Source organism: Peromyscus maniculatus, chromosome 11 (assembly GCF_049852395.1).
Source record: "Peromyscus maniculatus bairdii isolate BWxNUB_F1_BW_parent chromosome 11, HU_Pman_BW_mat_3.1, whole genome shotgun sequence".
Taxonomy (NCBI): Eukaryota; Metazoa; Chordata; class Mammalia; order Rodentia; family Cricetidae; genus Peromyscus; species Peromyscus maniculatus.
In genome coordinates, this window is record NC_134862.1 from 71,127,352 (window position 1) to 71,143,539 (window position 16,188).

At 41.8% G+C, this 16,188-nt stretch overlaps 1 protein-coding gene across 6 annotated transcripts in view; it reads right to left on the reverse strand.

Annotated features, from left to right (window-relative positions):
* Window positions 1-16,188, reverse strand: part of Dnm3 (dynamin 3) — a 495,138-nt gene that overhangs the window by 14,476 nt on the left and 464,474 nt on the right. For 4 of the 6 annotated variants that reach the window (XM_076547837.1, XM_076547834.1, XM_076547833.1 and 1 more), the window contains 2 exons: window positions 14,603-14,829; window positions 13,516-13,749 (listed from right to left, as the gene is read on the reverse strand). In XM_076547837.1, the coding sequence (XP_076403952.1) occupies window positions 13,516-13,749; window positions 14,603-14,829 (461 nt within the window). Of the gene's footprint in view, window positions 1-8,915; window positions 9,210-13,515; window positions 13,750-14,602; window positions 14,830-16,188 lie in introns of those variants that run through there. The other 2 variants (XM_076547836.1, XM_076547835.1) reach the window with 2 other exon arrangements.

Consider the following 16,188-nt stretch of genomic DNA (forward strand, 5'->3'; position numbering starts at 1 on the left):
TTCCCAACACTGGAATTACATTCCCAAAACATCCACCATTCTTGAGATTTGTTTTGAAGTGTGGTTGCTGGGTATCCCAAAGCAGGTTCTCATAGTTGCACTGGTAAGCACTTTTTACTAACGGAGACTTCTCTGCAGCCTCCATCTGAACAGTCTTCTAAACTTCCCATGGGGTGAGCTCCCATCTTACACTTTTTACAATAGCATTCCATGGCACTCGCTGGGGGCACTGTGACAATTTGGAGATCATGAATGTGAGTGGGATGCAGCTGGGTCTAACTCAGGATGGAGGGCATCTTTGAGTAAAATGGGAAGGCAACTGTGAGCCAGGCCTTCACATCCTCCTTTGAACATTTCTTCTATGGGAGCAGTTGCAGGATGCAGGGTTTTAGGTGTCAACATTGTATTGTGTTTGGGTTCTTATTTGGGGAATTTTTAAAATAGGTATTACATATTTAGATGGTGCTGGGCTAAACTCAGAAAAAAAATGCTGTGATACTCATGATTTTGTCCAAATGGAAGATATTTTATAGTTTTATTATAAACAATGCTCAGGGTACTTACTCTCTGGCATATTTTTTGCCTCTTGTGGCTTAAGGAATGTCACCAAGCTCATTGTTGTCCAAGAATAGTTTGTAGTAGATGTATGAAAGTATATAAAATTTGCTGTCTATTTGAAATGCCTAAAGATAATGTGACTCACAAATCTAAGAGGTGACATATAGTTCACATGTAAGAATAAACACTTGATTTTATTATATACATATATATGTATATATCATTAGGAAAATAAGAATTAATTTATGTGACTTGAAATGAGAACATAAGGACAAAATTGTCCACAATCTTTATTTGGTGATATAAGCATGTACTAACCTTGATAAGTTAGTCTCTGAGGTAAATAGAAATAAAATGTACTTTGTGAAAGTTTATTTAGATTGCTCTATAGATCAGATTTAGGTTTCCCTCACAGGTATGATGTGATATGCCTACAACAACAACAAAAACAACCCAGCTTTTCAATGACTCATTCACATTAACTCTGTTTCAGTTGAAGGTGAGGAAAAAGATTTTACAACAACATTGACTCAGATTATTTCAGTAGACTTATTGAAAGATTTATATGGGTTTGTGAAATACATTGTGTGGCCCTACTCCTCATACTGGGTCATGGGGAGGTGCCGGGTCTTACCACAACTTGATATGCCATGTTTCGTTGATATTCATGATATTCATGATAAGCAGAAACAGGAAGAGTGGATCCGTGGGTGGGAAAAGAGTGGGGTGGGGGTGGACGGGGACTGGGAGAAGAGGGAGGGGAAACTGGCTAGGATGTAAAATAAATAAATTTATTTAAAAAATAGACTGCGTGGGGGGCCAGCCTCCAAAGCAAATTTTGATTAAGCATTGCAGGTCAATCATTTGCATTCTTTCTTTCCCTGTGTGTACACAAGGTGCTATGTTGACAAGATATGCAAAGAAAGATTGTCACTGTCTGGAAGGCTTTCTTGTTAGGACAGAGCCAGGTTAGCAATGACAGCAGCAGATAAGTGTTCACATAGAGCTGTGCTAGCAGAGTTTGGAAGGGGCACTTGGAGTCTTACCTTAGTGTGTGTGTGTGTGTGTGTGTGTGTGTGTGTGTGTGTAAGTATGTGTGTGTGTGTATGTATGTATGTATGTAAGAAAAGGACTTCTAGAGCATAGGGAAAGTTGAGGGTCTGGTGTTTCAGGAATAGGAATAGGTGTATGTGGAGGAAAGGAAGCCAGGAAAGGTACCCATCCTTTAGCACAAGTATCAAGGCACTTGTTTTGCTCCACATCCCAATGAAGTGATGAAACAACTTCGAGAGCTTAGAGGATGTTTAGGTGTAGGAAATGATGACGTTTAAAAGACTAGTTGTGATATTATTTTTTCTCTGTTGGCCTCTGTACTATATCATTAACAACAGGTAAGTTAAGAGGAAGCCGGGGCTAAAGAAGATGGAGAGAGGCAGACATAAGAACATAGCCTGAGAAAACAGAGGTGGGACCTGGTTTTCTGGACATTTATAGCATATGGCTATTGAATTAAGTCAGGTGGCATTCCTCAGTGAATTCCCCTCCTCCTTTCCTCCTCTTTCTCCTTCTTCCTTACAGTCCTTTGTCTCTCTCTCTCCCTCCCTTCCCCTTCTTTTTCTCCCCTAGAAAGAGACCTCCCAGGACTCTGCTCCACAGAACCCATTCCCATTAATAATAGAGGAGTAAGAACCTTCTCCATATTCCTTCTCCTCTGCCCTTTCTTTTCCTGGTCCTCACCTCCCTCCTACCTCAGGCTCCAGGAGAGGGAGGATCTGGAGGAAGGAAGTGAGGCTCTGAAGTAGGTACCCAGAAGCAGCTATGGGAAGTTTCCACTTCCAGGATGTGCAGTCCGCTGGCATTAGAAGTCATGGAAAAGAAAAAGCAGGAGAAGGGAGGGAAAACACAGTGATCTGCACCTCTGAACGAGACAGTAAACTTCTGCTTTAGGAAAGATGAGCACGACCTTGGATGTCTTTCAGGCATAGGGATAGGGCTTGGGGCCTTAGTTCAGAGAAGGTAACTGGGTGATTGGAAAGGGGAGCAGGCCAATTCTTTTTGAAAAATTGCTTTACTGTAACAAAATAAATCTAAATCTGGAGATTTAGAAAAGCCCAGGATGCACCAATGTTTTACTCTTGCCTGGTGACACGTGGTGAGTCAAAAGGCCAGTTTTAAATGTGCTACACAATACTTTTCTTGCCCTTTGAGGGGCAAAAAATGGAGACAAAGAATTGCCATGATACCCATGGCCTACTCAATAGTGTTCTTAAAAAGTCCAGCAGGGGGAGCTCTAATATGCCTTAGAGCTCAACATTTAAAAACAAAAGAAAAAAATTAAAGCAAACAGAAAAACAGAGAGGCATTGTGCCTTGTGAGCTGCCATGTCAGTGAACAAATATGTGAAGAAGACCAATTAAATGCTCAGTGAGAGGGCAAGTGACAGCATTTTGTGTGTGTGTGCAGAGTGTCGCAGGGTCTTTCCTTTCCATGAGCCTGTTGCTCACAAAAGAGAGCAAAGCTGACTTCTGGGCAAGCTGAGAAGTTATTCTTTCCTCCTGAAAGGATCTTATTGTTTCTAGAGCAGCCTTGAACACTGGCTCAGAAACCACATTTTAAAACAGAATTTTCATTGTTGGTTGAAGGAGCTACCGAAATGCCAAATGGTTGAGTCCCTTACTCAGTGGCTTGTTGGTTTTTTTTTTTTTTTTCCTTCAAGTCAGAAAAATGCTGTGTTTGTAAAAAATTGGTGCTAAAAGGGCAAGAAATCATAGGTCCCCTGGGCCATGTAAAGAAAGAATTAGAGCTTTCAAACACACACACACACACACACACACACACACACACACACACACACACACACACCAATGGCAACACAAAGAATTTTCTCAGGAAAACATCGAGTGTGAACTTAGCAGTAATCAGACTAAGAGTTAGTCTCCATTCTGGACAGTGGTTGGGGATGGAATGGGTAAGTGGACGTTCAACATGATCAGAACTTAACCTAAAGAAAAATGTTCAATGAACCCTTCTATTCTCTTGCCAATATGAAGTCAAAGTTTTTGTTTTACACCTTGATGGTATGCCCACATCTAAAAATTTTTATACAAGCTCCTGCAGAAACTTTAACTAGACCAACTCAGACCAAGAGTCACTAAATAAAGCCAGTCTAGACAGAAAATCTATGGAAACCATATGTCCTTCAGGCATCTGTCTTACAAAGACTGCCATCGCCCTGGAGAAATCCTTCACAAAATATGCTCTTAGGAAAACAGTGCTGTACAGCCACATGGAGAAGTGCTTAAGATGACGGCTGGACTTTGAGAAAATAGAGCCAAAATGTTTATAAATGTGAGGGTCTCATTTCCATGCACATCTGTGTGTAAACAGTTTTGAAAGGATGGGCCAAGGTAGCTATCATTTATGTTTCCATTATTCTAGAAGGATCAAAAAAGTTTACAGTTTTTTTTTTTCTTCCAGGCTCCTACAGAATGTTAGACAGAGGGATCTCAAAACCGCTCTGTTCTCACCCGCAGAGAGCTGTTTTGAGTAAAATTGTACGTGGATGTGGCTAAAGAACCAGAACATTCTCTTCTGATTATTACCTCATCCTGCTGGCCTGCCAAGCACAGCTAGAAGGCAGGTGTCCACCATAAGTAACTAGCGGAAGACTGTTCTATATAATGATGTGTGCAGGGCCAGAGTGACAAAGGAAATCAGAGCAGGGATGAATAAAGAAGAGGGGCTGCAAGGGATTTGCAGGAAAGAGGGATGCTCCTAAGCCTTGTTTTTCCAGTTCGACACTGTCTTCTGTATGAGAGACGACAGCGCTACCACCCTACTCTCACGGGATTCCATTGGAAGATGTGCTTTCATTTTTTTTTTTTTTTTTTTTTTTGGTTTTTCGAGACAGGGTTTCTCTGTGTAGCTTTGCGCCTTTCCTGGAGCTAACTTGGTAGCCCAGGCTGGCCTCGAACTCACAGAGATCCGCCTGGCTCTGCCTCCCAAGTGCTGGGATTAAAGGCGTGCGCCACCACCGCCCGGCTAGAAGATGTGCTTTCATTTTAACCGAAGGTATAGATTCTGCAGGGGAAAAAGTAAAATATGCAAATTCCTATGACAAAAATAGCATTTCAAACGAAAACTGCAAACAGGCTACGGAGACCATGAAGCACTTGTAACTTGCAGAGGTACCTTGGGGTCTCTCTAGACTATTTTACCAAAATTCCCCATTCTGCAGGGAAGGGGACTTGGGAACAATATAGTAGGACTGGGTAAGTTGCCCTGGCACGAGTGTCCCCATGTACTGTCCTCACCTAGAAGACTATGAATTAAGAGTATGTACCAAATAGACTCATGGAGAAAAAGGCCTCGAGCTAAAAACAGAGTGAAAGCTGTGAGAGCATAATTGGAAGAAAAAAGCATCAGCTCAATGTGTGTATTCAAAAATCATGAACTTTTAAAAGCTAAAGATTCAAACTGGCTTTCAAGTATTAAATATTAAGATGTTAATAGAGTCATTTAGAGTATTGGAAATATTAAGGCAATGTAAACAATTACATTGCAGGGCAGAACACTAACCACTGTACATCATAGACAAACAATTATATCAACATCCACTCATTACAGATTCCTGAACTGAACCATAGAGCATTTCACTAGGTTAATCGAAGGCTCCTGATGAGTCACAGGGATTTTTTTTTCTGAGCGCTGTTATTTATTGGTAGTTCTACAATTTGAAGTTGGCTCTCATGCCGGTGGTTTACATACAGAGCATGGATTTTATTTTGCTTTCAGTCTTAGGTAAATGGAGGGAAATTCCTGCCATGCTTTGTCTAGTTAACACATTCACTAATGTTTCCTTAATTTTTCACCCCAGAAGCCAATAATTAAGATACTGTAGAACTTGCCTCACATGAAGGTTTATTATTTTAGTTATTAAAATAGTTTCTGACACTATAGGGAGTGTTTTTTAAAAACCAGTGGATATTTGGCTGAGTTTTTACAGCTTTTCCTTGTGAATGCAATTGTAGCAGCAGAGAGTGGGAATGTCTTGTGGTGTAGGCCCTGGGGCATGATACTTAAAGGAAGGTTTACTTGAAGGAAAATTTTCATTCAGTTTTAAAATTAGCTTTGAGAATAATCACACTACGAACTTAAGAAAATACACATGGTCCAGAATGCATCTTATAAAAGTATCTATTGTCAAGCAAACTACCCAAAGTATTACAAAATGCCTTAAATGTCCTTCTTCCTGGGTATTACATGGTACACTTCTATAATCTGAACACTTGGGAGATGGAGGCAGGAAGATTAGGAATTCAAGGCTAGAGGTGGCCACATAGTAAGTTCAAGAAAAGAGTGGAAAATAAAAATAGCCAAAGTAGGCTTTCTCCTCTCTTTCTGCCATAAGAGATTATTGCATGCTAGATGAACTATACAATAATCACAGGTACTTGCAAATGATATATATTTGTGTTATATTGAAGTATGCAGATGAAGGATATATCTAGACTACGTTGCTTCCAAATATCTAAAACCAAATGCAAGTGTTCACATGGTGGAGGCAAATGGTATATTTGGTTGTAGAATAAGACCATTTCCCAGATTAAACTGAAAGCTACTTGAGGCCTTCTCACACTGCCCACCTTCGTTTTTGGAGGGAGTGTGGTAGAGTTGAGAGAGGATCTTACTATATAGCTTGTGATGGCCTGAACTCACGATGTAACCCAGGTTGGCTTCAAACTCATGATCCTTCTGCCTCAGCCTCCCAAGTTATGGGGCTATAGGTATATGCTGTTATGTCCACCTTTATTTTAGCTTCTCTTAGTTTTCAAATTTTCCATCCAAGTTTGAATATGTCTGTGGTCCAGTATCTATGATGATTTAGTCTTTATTTTCTTCTCTGCTTCTATACCATCCTTCCCATCAAAGAAACAGGGAAAGGATGGTGCTTATTGAAGAATCTCATAGTTACCTATATGTACATTTATGGGGTTCCTGTAAGATCAGTGAGGAGCGTTATCATACCTTGTCTCATTTTTCTGGTGTTTAGATCATCCCCGTATGGGCAATTTCCTCTTTCTGAGTAACTGAAATCAAGAGGCTGTGCCCTGCCACACTGATGCTGAGACATGGAGAATTTGGCTAATTACCATTTTCACTACTCCCCGCCCCCCAGGCCTGTGGACAGAATGAGTTCATGTGATTCGTGTGAACTGATTATTTTGACTGAAAAACAAGAGTGGATATTTCTCAGTGCTTATGGGAATGGTTAAAAAGAAGAAATTGGAGCATTTGGTATTTGTGGTTTTGCCTATCATGTGGCTCTGATGCCTGAAGAGCAGCCAGATGTGAAGAATGAGCCATGCCATGGAGAGGGTTCCTGAAAACCTTGTGGCTTTTGACATTGTCCTGTGTTGGAATTCTATTTTGGGTTAGAGTTGCCATGTGATCCAAACATACAAATACTCAAGTAATGTGGCATCTACAAACGTGTAGTGTCTCTCAGACCCAGAGCCTTCCCAGAAACCCCTACTCTGGCACTGAAAATCCTAGCCTGACCAAAAGTGTAATACCCCTTTGGCAACAACATCGGTGAGCCAGATGGAGTCCATTTGGCAACTAAAGGGTGTAAATATGTGTTTAGATTCAGAGGGTCCCCCCAGACAATGCTTACAATATGTTGGCATGAGTAAGCTAAGGAATTCCAGTGTCAGAGACTTTAAAATTCTATGTTTAAGCAGCAATAAAAGCATGACAAGCAGGCGAAGCCATCAAACCCTCAGCTAAGTCCTCACCTCCTTTCTTATACTGCTGGAGTTAGGTGTCCCGGGGACGTCCATAGAGCAAGATGCTGCATTTACATTTTCATCTTTAATTTCCTGGCTGTCTTGCAAGGTTTGTCTAAATCTCACTTTTAATCTCTCATAGTAGCTGCTGAGTTGGAGGAAAAGAAAAACAAAACAAAACAAAACAAAACCAAAAAAGCCTGTTCTCGTAGTTTGCTGCCTGGCTAAAAGATAGACATGAAAGAGCCACGAAATCATACATCATGAGTTTCTGAAGCCTTTGGAAACTGTCTGTTCAGGAGTGTCCGAGTGTGAAGGTTTCTTGAAAATCATCCTTTTCTTACATTGAGGGGAATGAAAGAACATGTCGATGAAACTCGAGTCCTAACCGGCTTGTGTGCACCCCTAAGTCTGGTGTGTCTGCTTACACTGGGTGGGGTATTGCTCCCCTTTTTTCTGAGCTGACTTCAACTTGTATATCGGAACATGCAGCAGATTCCAGCTGGTGACAGTGCTGCTGACTAGCCACAGGAACAACCCTCCTCCTCAGCCGTGCATTCTCCCTGGCCAGCGCCTCCTTTACCAGACTCCTGTCTTGGCTGCCTTCCTCTATCCATCGGGTGAAACCCAGGGCAGAACTGGGCACCCTGAAACGCAAAAGGGCTTGGGCTGCAGTGACTGAGTTTAGTGACTTAGAGCTGTTTGTTATTGACGTGAGCGATGGGCACAGGTGTGTTTGCCTAACTGAACGCCTGTCGCCGCTGCTGCGCCAACAGCAGCTTAGGGCAGGGTGAGCTGTCTCCTGTCTGCATTTGGGTTATTTGTGGTTTGCATTAGGTAAGTCTTATCTCCCCTTTTTTTGCTTTTGCCTTCCTGCAACATAGGCTATGTGGAAAAGATAAGGGGCACAGGGAAAGCAGACAGGCCAACCGATGTCTACCTAGACACTTCCACAAAGTTCACAAATTCTGACCTGTGGGACACTGAATGTGGTCTACATGGGCCTCACCTAAAGAGACTGCCAATCATCTGATCTGTGGTAGGATGGAAATGTCTGTGTAAAATAGACTACTTTGCTAGACCCAAGGAGGAAACTGCTAAGATAATCTGACTTTCACTTAAACCATATTGAAAACAGGACCTGAAGAGTGAAAACCTTTGACATTAACCATTGCTTCATTACAGCAAAATAGTATGTCTCCATAAGAATTGAAACAGTACACTGGAATAAGAATCGTCATGTAAACAGAATGAGCTTTTGGTGGTGTATATAACAGAGGGCCTTAAATAAAAGTGGACGTTTTCTTAAAGTGAACAGTGAAATTTTAGCTTCATTAAAGTACCATGAGCTCATCGTGACAATTCATGTTGAACCTGCAGCAAATTATTAATTACATTTGGAGGCTTCAGTACCAAATTTTTATAATATGTTTGCCTTGAAAATAAGAATTTGTTATAACAACTCAAAGTTCTGCTCTTAGTAATTATATTTTTGAATAATGTGGGTTTTTTAAACTTTTAAATCTAGTTGCTAAAAATTAAAAAAAAAACCAGCTCCCTGACAAATCAGAATATCTGACTATAATTTTTATTTTTTCTTTGAGGGAGGCTAGTGGGTAGAACAGAAAATGCACAGCTGACATCACAAATCACAAGGTGATTTCATCCTTTGTCTAAATGACACTTGGCTGCTAAAAACATCAGTTTTAGAGGGCTGTTCAGGAGGAGAGGGGGTAAGTCAGGATGTTTCCATGTGTGACCGCAGGGGAATGACACCAGGTTAGTCACACGGGTTGCTTAATTTCCATGTACTGAGCCCCACGACTTCAAGGCTCGGCAGCTTCCTCCTTCATGGCACCAAACCTTGATGTGGGGGAGGCAAAGATATAAGAATGATGGGTTTGTGGTTTGTCCTGACTTGAAATGTAGGGGACTGGCTGACAAAAACCCGAAATAAAAGGGATGTTGTATTAACTGTTATGTATAACAACAAATATAATGAATGGAAGAATTGGTATTAGGGTTAGACAATGCAGACCATAGAGATCAAACATTTAAAACTAAATTATGATGAAAACCAATTGGCCTTAACTTTTGTAATATGAGGGTATCTGTCATGTCTTTGGAAAGGAGTTTATACATAACTGATTTAGTCCTAAGGCTGCTGAAATGTGGGGCTTCTCTGTGTGCTATCTTAAGTCAAGGAAACCATAGAAGACATCAGTGAGAAACTCTGGGCAAATCTTGATGCTGCCCTGGGGTTGCCCACATACTGTGGGGGCTTTGTCTTTGTCGTGGGACTCACAAAGGACCATGTCTGGATTTCCGTCACCTAGGTGAGCTGAAGTCAAAACCAAATGGAACAGGACCGGGCTTGGCCATTTTTCAAAAGAAACCATCAGAGATGGTAAATGAGGGTGGGTCAAATAAAGTATGTCTCTAGTTCAACTTTTCTAAAGGGGAAGATTGAGTGATGAGGTAAATGAAGTCTGTTCTTCCTTGACTGGAGACCCTTCCTCTCACCCTTATCCCTTTTGACTCTTGCAAAACAGCTTTCTCCAAGGGAAGGGGAGATGACAAATGAGTGAAATGGTGCCAGAGTTAGCTGGTGCCAGGAAACGCACACTTGGATTCAGCTAATTTGTCCTGTTAATGTCAAAGGCTGTAATTTCCAATTAACTAATTTTAAGAAGCAGTAACTAAAAATAGCTATGCTAACTCTGGAGTTGGTGTCTGATGATGATGACTGGGACCTGCAATTAAAAGAACTGGTGCTCTAAAGAGGTGGTGCTGTCTGCCTGAGACCAGCCTTCAAAACAAAGCCATGGCTGGTGTGGATTTTCAAACAGGGTTTTGTCCCATGAGAGAACTTGAATGGAGAGAGTCAAGCCCTAGACAAATGTCCCGAAGATTTGTGTCCACTCAGCTTACTAATGGCAGAAGCATCCGTGCTAGTGGGGCTCTCTGAGATGCTCCCCAGTTCGGGTGGAATTAATTAAAGCAGGCATGCAGTTTGCAGTATTTCCTGCTCTCCCACCAAAAGGCTCCAAACACAGAAACCAGAACAGCTCGAGAAGCTGAGCCAAAAATGACTCCACCACCTTGCCCTCCGCCTCTTCCTTTATATTGAAATGGAAAGATGCTGGGTAAAAAGACAGTGGATTCAAGGTTCCTGAGCCATCAAGGGCTTTAATGACCTTGGGATAGGGTGAAAATAAAAGTCATCATCACCAGTTGTCAATTCATTCAAAATATCAGGAGGAAAACTGCCCAGGCACAAGCTAGGGCGGCTGAATCTTTTGCCTCTAGAAGTTCAGTTATTGCCTTTGTAATATTAAAGGCCAGCAGGGAGCCCTGAGGGTTACCTTTTGTGCTGTGTTGCTGTGTTGTGAGTTTCTGGTTTCAGGTTGTAAAAAGGAGGAAAGGTCCCTTAAGAAAGCAAAGAACGTTGAGGATGGGTGGGACCAGATTTTCTCCTTGAAAAGCACTTTTTATTTATTTTTTCCTGGAGATGATGGATAGGGGGCATCTCAATTTTTTTTTTTTAAGAGAAAATAGAAGCAAATTACGGAAGGAAGAGAATATATAGACACTAGTGCAAGGTGTTTCAATAAGAGCGTTCTTCATTTTCTTCCTTTCTTTCTGTTTTCCTTTCTCTTTCTTTTCTTTCTTTCTCTCTTTCTTTTTTTGAAATCTTAAACCCCATTTCTGGCTTGCATTTGGTAGGATTCCTGCTCTGGCTTTTATTAAAAACAGACGGGTGTTCAGAATCTTCCATCTAAAGCAAGGCTTTAATAGGCGTCGGGACCCTGACCGGCCTCCAGCTCTGCTCAGGTGACTCCCACCACAGGGATTCCCTCCCAGCCTGCTTTGCTGGCCCTCAATCTTGAGGGCTCAGCACAAAACAACCAGCTTTCTCTCTTTCAATTCAAACTCCTCATTTCTGTTTTAAATTTGGGGTGGTACACAAAGCCAGTTCAAGTTAAGTCTGGCTTTAACTTGAGAGCATTCTAAAGATTTTGAATAGCTCAACTGTTGTCCTACAAATTCCCCAATGAGCGAGGTCTCCTTAAACTTGGTGGCTCCCTCTTCCTGGCAATTCAGAATGACTTAGGGACTCCCACCCTTCTGCCTGTGTGCAAGCTCAAAAATACCAAAGCTAACTCCACCCTGTTTAACAGATCAGTTTAGCATCCGAAGCTGATTTTTCTGAAGAGCACTGGCGAGCTAGCTTATTGGAAACCAAGAAGAAAAGCCGTCAAGCAGGCAGGCAAGACTTGCACACTCATTCTTGAGTGAGGCACCGCCACAGGTCCCTCTGGCTCCTTCTCGCAGCAAAACAGACAAAACAGCAGAGAGTTCCAGGCTCCCTCAGGACTCTGCCTGCCCACTCCCCCACCCCACCCCCCAACCCCCGTTTTTCCTCACAGCCCCCATACCATCCTGGCACAGCGGCAGACACTTTCCCAGTCAATTTGAGGTTTTCTAAAACAATAAACTTGATCTTGCTTGTAGCAACATTCAATGTTGAAATGCACGTTTTTTGATGTGGAAAGGAAATTCTTCTGAGCACTGCCGAGCAGTGGTTGACAAGCCGAGTAGGGCTTTACTTCCCTGAGGGACAGCAGCCTGTCTGTATTTTCAGTGGTCACAACTTGGAGGAGGATACAACTGACAGCTAGTGACTGGAGGCCAGGGATGCTGTTAATCATCCTCAACGCACAGGAGAGCTGCCATAACAGAAATGTCAGACCCTGAGGGCCCCTGGTGCCAGCCCCTACTGTGGTGGTGGTGGTTGAGCCTGGGCTCTCAAGTCAGGCTGCTGGGGATTAGAACCTGGTGGAGTGGCACTGGGCAAGCTATTTTACCTTACTGTCTATCTGTAAAATGTAAATAATAGTCTATTTTATTGGATTCATGAACCTTAGATAAAAAGGGTATATGTGGAGCTTTTAGGACAACACTTATATTAAGAGCAAAATAAATATTACTAGAAATTTAGCTCAGTTTCAGATAAATCAGAAGTCTAACAGCATTGTCTCATCTTAAGATCTGAACAGTACTACCATTTTCTTTGTTTCCTAGGTGAGGAACTTATATCTTGGAGGTGAATGAGTCACCCAGATCTTATGACTTCAAAGCCAAGTTTTTCTTGCATACTCTTTGTCTACCAGTTTGGGGTTCTCTTTCCTCTGCCCATCACCCCTAAAACCTCAAGGATCAAAATCCAAGCACCACAGTCATAAAGGTGCATTATGGGTGGTGGACAGCACTGTGTGTGACAGATGTAGTCAGGTTTTGCTTAATGGGACATGTGAATATTCTAACTCTCTGAATTAAAACATTTAACTTCATGCATGGGATAATTTTGTCTTTGCATTTTCTGATTTTGTGGGGTAAAACTCCTTAATACCTTATATCCTTTAACAGTGTCAGAAATAACTGTATATTGACTGCATAGATGAAGGGAAGAATATAGCTTTAACTCAGTATGCTTCAGGTTCCATTTCTGATTAGTTTATGTTGTTTGACAACTAGACCAGAAAATCTGCTTAGAATTGTCAAAATGATTCCATTGCACAGCAGTCTATCTGATACATAATCCTCAGGTCTACATTACAATCTCTGCAGATTTTAAAACAATTGCAGATTAATTGGCTAGACTATACTTAGTTTACATTGAAGTTAGTGATATTGGAGTCACAGTGCAGAGGGCAGATGGATAAAGTTCCTTCAGTCAACGGTTTTCTAGATTTCTTTGGGTAATGGAGAAGGCAAGATCTTAGCCCATGTGCCCCTCATGACCTACACACAGCTTGCCACTACCCAGTCACAGCTGTTTCTTTCCAAGTCCTGGGTCAGGCTCTACTACCAGGCTAGAAAAACGCCATTTACTGGGTCCCATTTGCTTTGGTCTCAAAAATGAGACATTCAAATCTGTGCCAGTTGGTAAATGAGAGGATGCGATGATCACACAGGGTATTTTAACAGGTTTAGGCACCATAATTTTGTCTTGTGCTCACTGCCCCGACCACCAGTATGAAAATCGCAAACCTGTAGAGTAAGATGTTTTCAAAGGTTTTTGTTTTTTCAAATGTTGTCTGTTATACTGAGAAAAGAACCAAGGAGGACCTTGGGGAGCTTCTGCAGCACAGCTTAGCTTGCTTACCTTGGAACACTGGGGGGTGCCCTCGTGGGCCTGGAAGGAACTTGCGGAGGGGTTCCGAAGGAGTCACTGCTGTTGGGAAAAGGAGGTAATGGGCCGGGGCGGAATGGGACTGGGGGAGCCCCAGAATGGGGGCCTGGAGAGGGAATGGCAGGGGCTGGTCCACGGCCAGATGTGGGCCTCGTGAGGGGAGCACTTAGAGTTGGCCGCCTTTGGGTGGGGCTTGGAGGAGGTGACCTGAGAAAAGAGACAAAGTTTTAATTTATACACTCTTCCTTCTTTTAACTAATCTTTTTAAAAACAGTTTTGTAATTTCCTGGTTGCTTTTTAAAATTTATTTTTGGCTATATAACTTAGATATATGTTATAAGATGTCCACATACATAAAAGGATAAATGCTGAGATTTTGGTTTCCTTCCTTCCTTTCTGGAGACAATCAATAGCAGTTGCTGGTGTTTCTTTTAAACATATAGGTATGTGAATACACACATATATATAATCGCATACCCTATACTCTCCCTTCTTTTAAGCTTATCTTTCCATTTGGGGAAACTCAACATTATTTTACTCTTTAATGACTGTGTGGTGGTTTGAAAGAAAATGGCCCCCAAAGGGAGTGGCACTATTAGGTGGTGTGGCCTTGTTGGAGGAAGTGTGTCACTGTGGGGGTGGGCTTTGAGGTCTCTTTTGCTCCAGCTTCCCTCAGTGTGACAGACAAACCATTTCCGGTTGCCTTATGATCAAGATGTAGCCAGCATCATGTCTGCCTGCATGATGCCATGCTCCCCGCAGAGTTCATAATGGACTGAAGCCTCTCAACTCTAAGTAGCCACCTCAGTAAAATGTTTTCCTTTATAAGAGTTGCCATGGTCATGGTGTCTCTTCACAGCAATAGAAACCCTGACTAAGACAGACTATCAAGTTTCACTGTCAGGTTCATTAAGCTTCTTCCTGAAGAGAGTTGATGCACTTTGACCCCTCCTGAACTTTTCCCTTTTGCTTTTGGATCCGTATTGGCTTGGGAAAGCATCCTCAGAAACAGAGTGGACAAGCTCAGCAGAGCTCAGGTGCTGTGGAGCTCCCTCCCTACCTGCGGGAATGTTGGAGCCAGGAGTCATCTACTGGAGGTGGGGCTGGGGTTGACACAGTGGCTGTGTTGATGTCACCAATGATCACAAGGGCTTCTTTCAAGGCTTGGTACATTCGGAGCATCTCATCCCGGCGCTGAGCCTGCTCAGCAGACTCTTCCATCAGAGTGTTTTGGTCCTCAGAAGAATATAGTTGTGCTAGGAGCTCAGAGTTGATGAAGTCTTTAACCTGTAAGAAAAATAACATGAGAAGGAATTAACACAGACTCTGTTGTTATAGCCCACAAATGTCTCCCCACCCCTGAGAAAAGAGAAATGCCATAAGACTGTTTTCTTTGCCATTGCATTGGTGCACAGAAAAGTCTCCCTTTTGGTCTTTCAAAACAATGATGGTATGATAACTGAAGAAAGGTCAAGCCTTGCTACCACAAGAGTAGGGCTCATTAGCTGTGGGAAGGTCTCATGAGGTTATTAGAGGCTACTTGGTTTATACAACAGGAAGGTCCTGTGAGGTAAGCAGCATTATTTTTGATAGAAAATGGTGGTGCAAAGAGAGCTTTGTAGTTCAACAAGTTTTCTATTCCTCAGCATTCTCATCAAAATAATCAAACATTATTGAAGTTTTTTTTTTTTTTTTTTTTTTTGAGACAGGGTCTCTCTGTTGTTTTGGTGCCTATCCTGGATCTTGCTCAAACTCACAGAGATCTGCCTGGCTCTACCTCTCTAATGCTGGGATTAAAGGTGTGCTCCACCACTGCCTGGCACATTATTGAAGTTTTCAGGGTATAGTAAAAGCAAAATTAGCATGTATAAGTGGATATTAAATACTGATTGTAACTATAACTATAACTATATATATATATATATGAGAACTATGCAAGTTGATTGAAAGCAAAAAGAGATATATTTTCTAGAGGTTTGCAAGCTAAGTCAGTTAATGATGATGAGGACTGGACATGAGGCTTCATAGATGTAACAGATACATAAACAATGCACATAAGTCTTGGTTAAACAGTATCTTGTAGCAGGATGGGAACAGAAAGGGTACATAAGACAGAGGGCGAGGGGGCCAGTCCCTATGCTTCATCAGATCTAAGCATTAGCCACCCACTTTGTATGACAGTAAGGAGAAAATATCAGCTAATCTATGATAAAATGTCCAGTTATCATTGAATATAAATGCATGCCCATACTAAATGTGAGAAAATGAATGTGCAATCAATGAAATATATATATCCCCAATTTCTTTAAAAATTATTTGATTTAATTCACCACATAGTGATGAAATAAAATTAAAACTCCACAGATGCAAAAACAAATTTAGGGACTGTTTCAGTGATGTTTCCAAGGTCATATAGCTGTAACTTCAACCTGAAGTCTTCTGCTCAATGCTAATTCAATTTCCTAAAAACATATCACAATGTTTAAATGCTTAGAAAAGACAATTTACATTTCTTCCTCTTCTTTTGTTTTTCAAGACAGTGTTTCTTTGTGTAGCCCTGGCCGTCCTGGAACTTGCTCTAGAGACCAGGCTTGCCTTGAACTCAGAGATCTGCCTGCCTCTGCTGGGATTAAAGGCGTGTGCCAC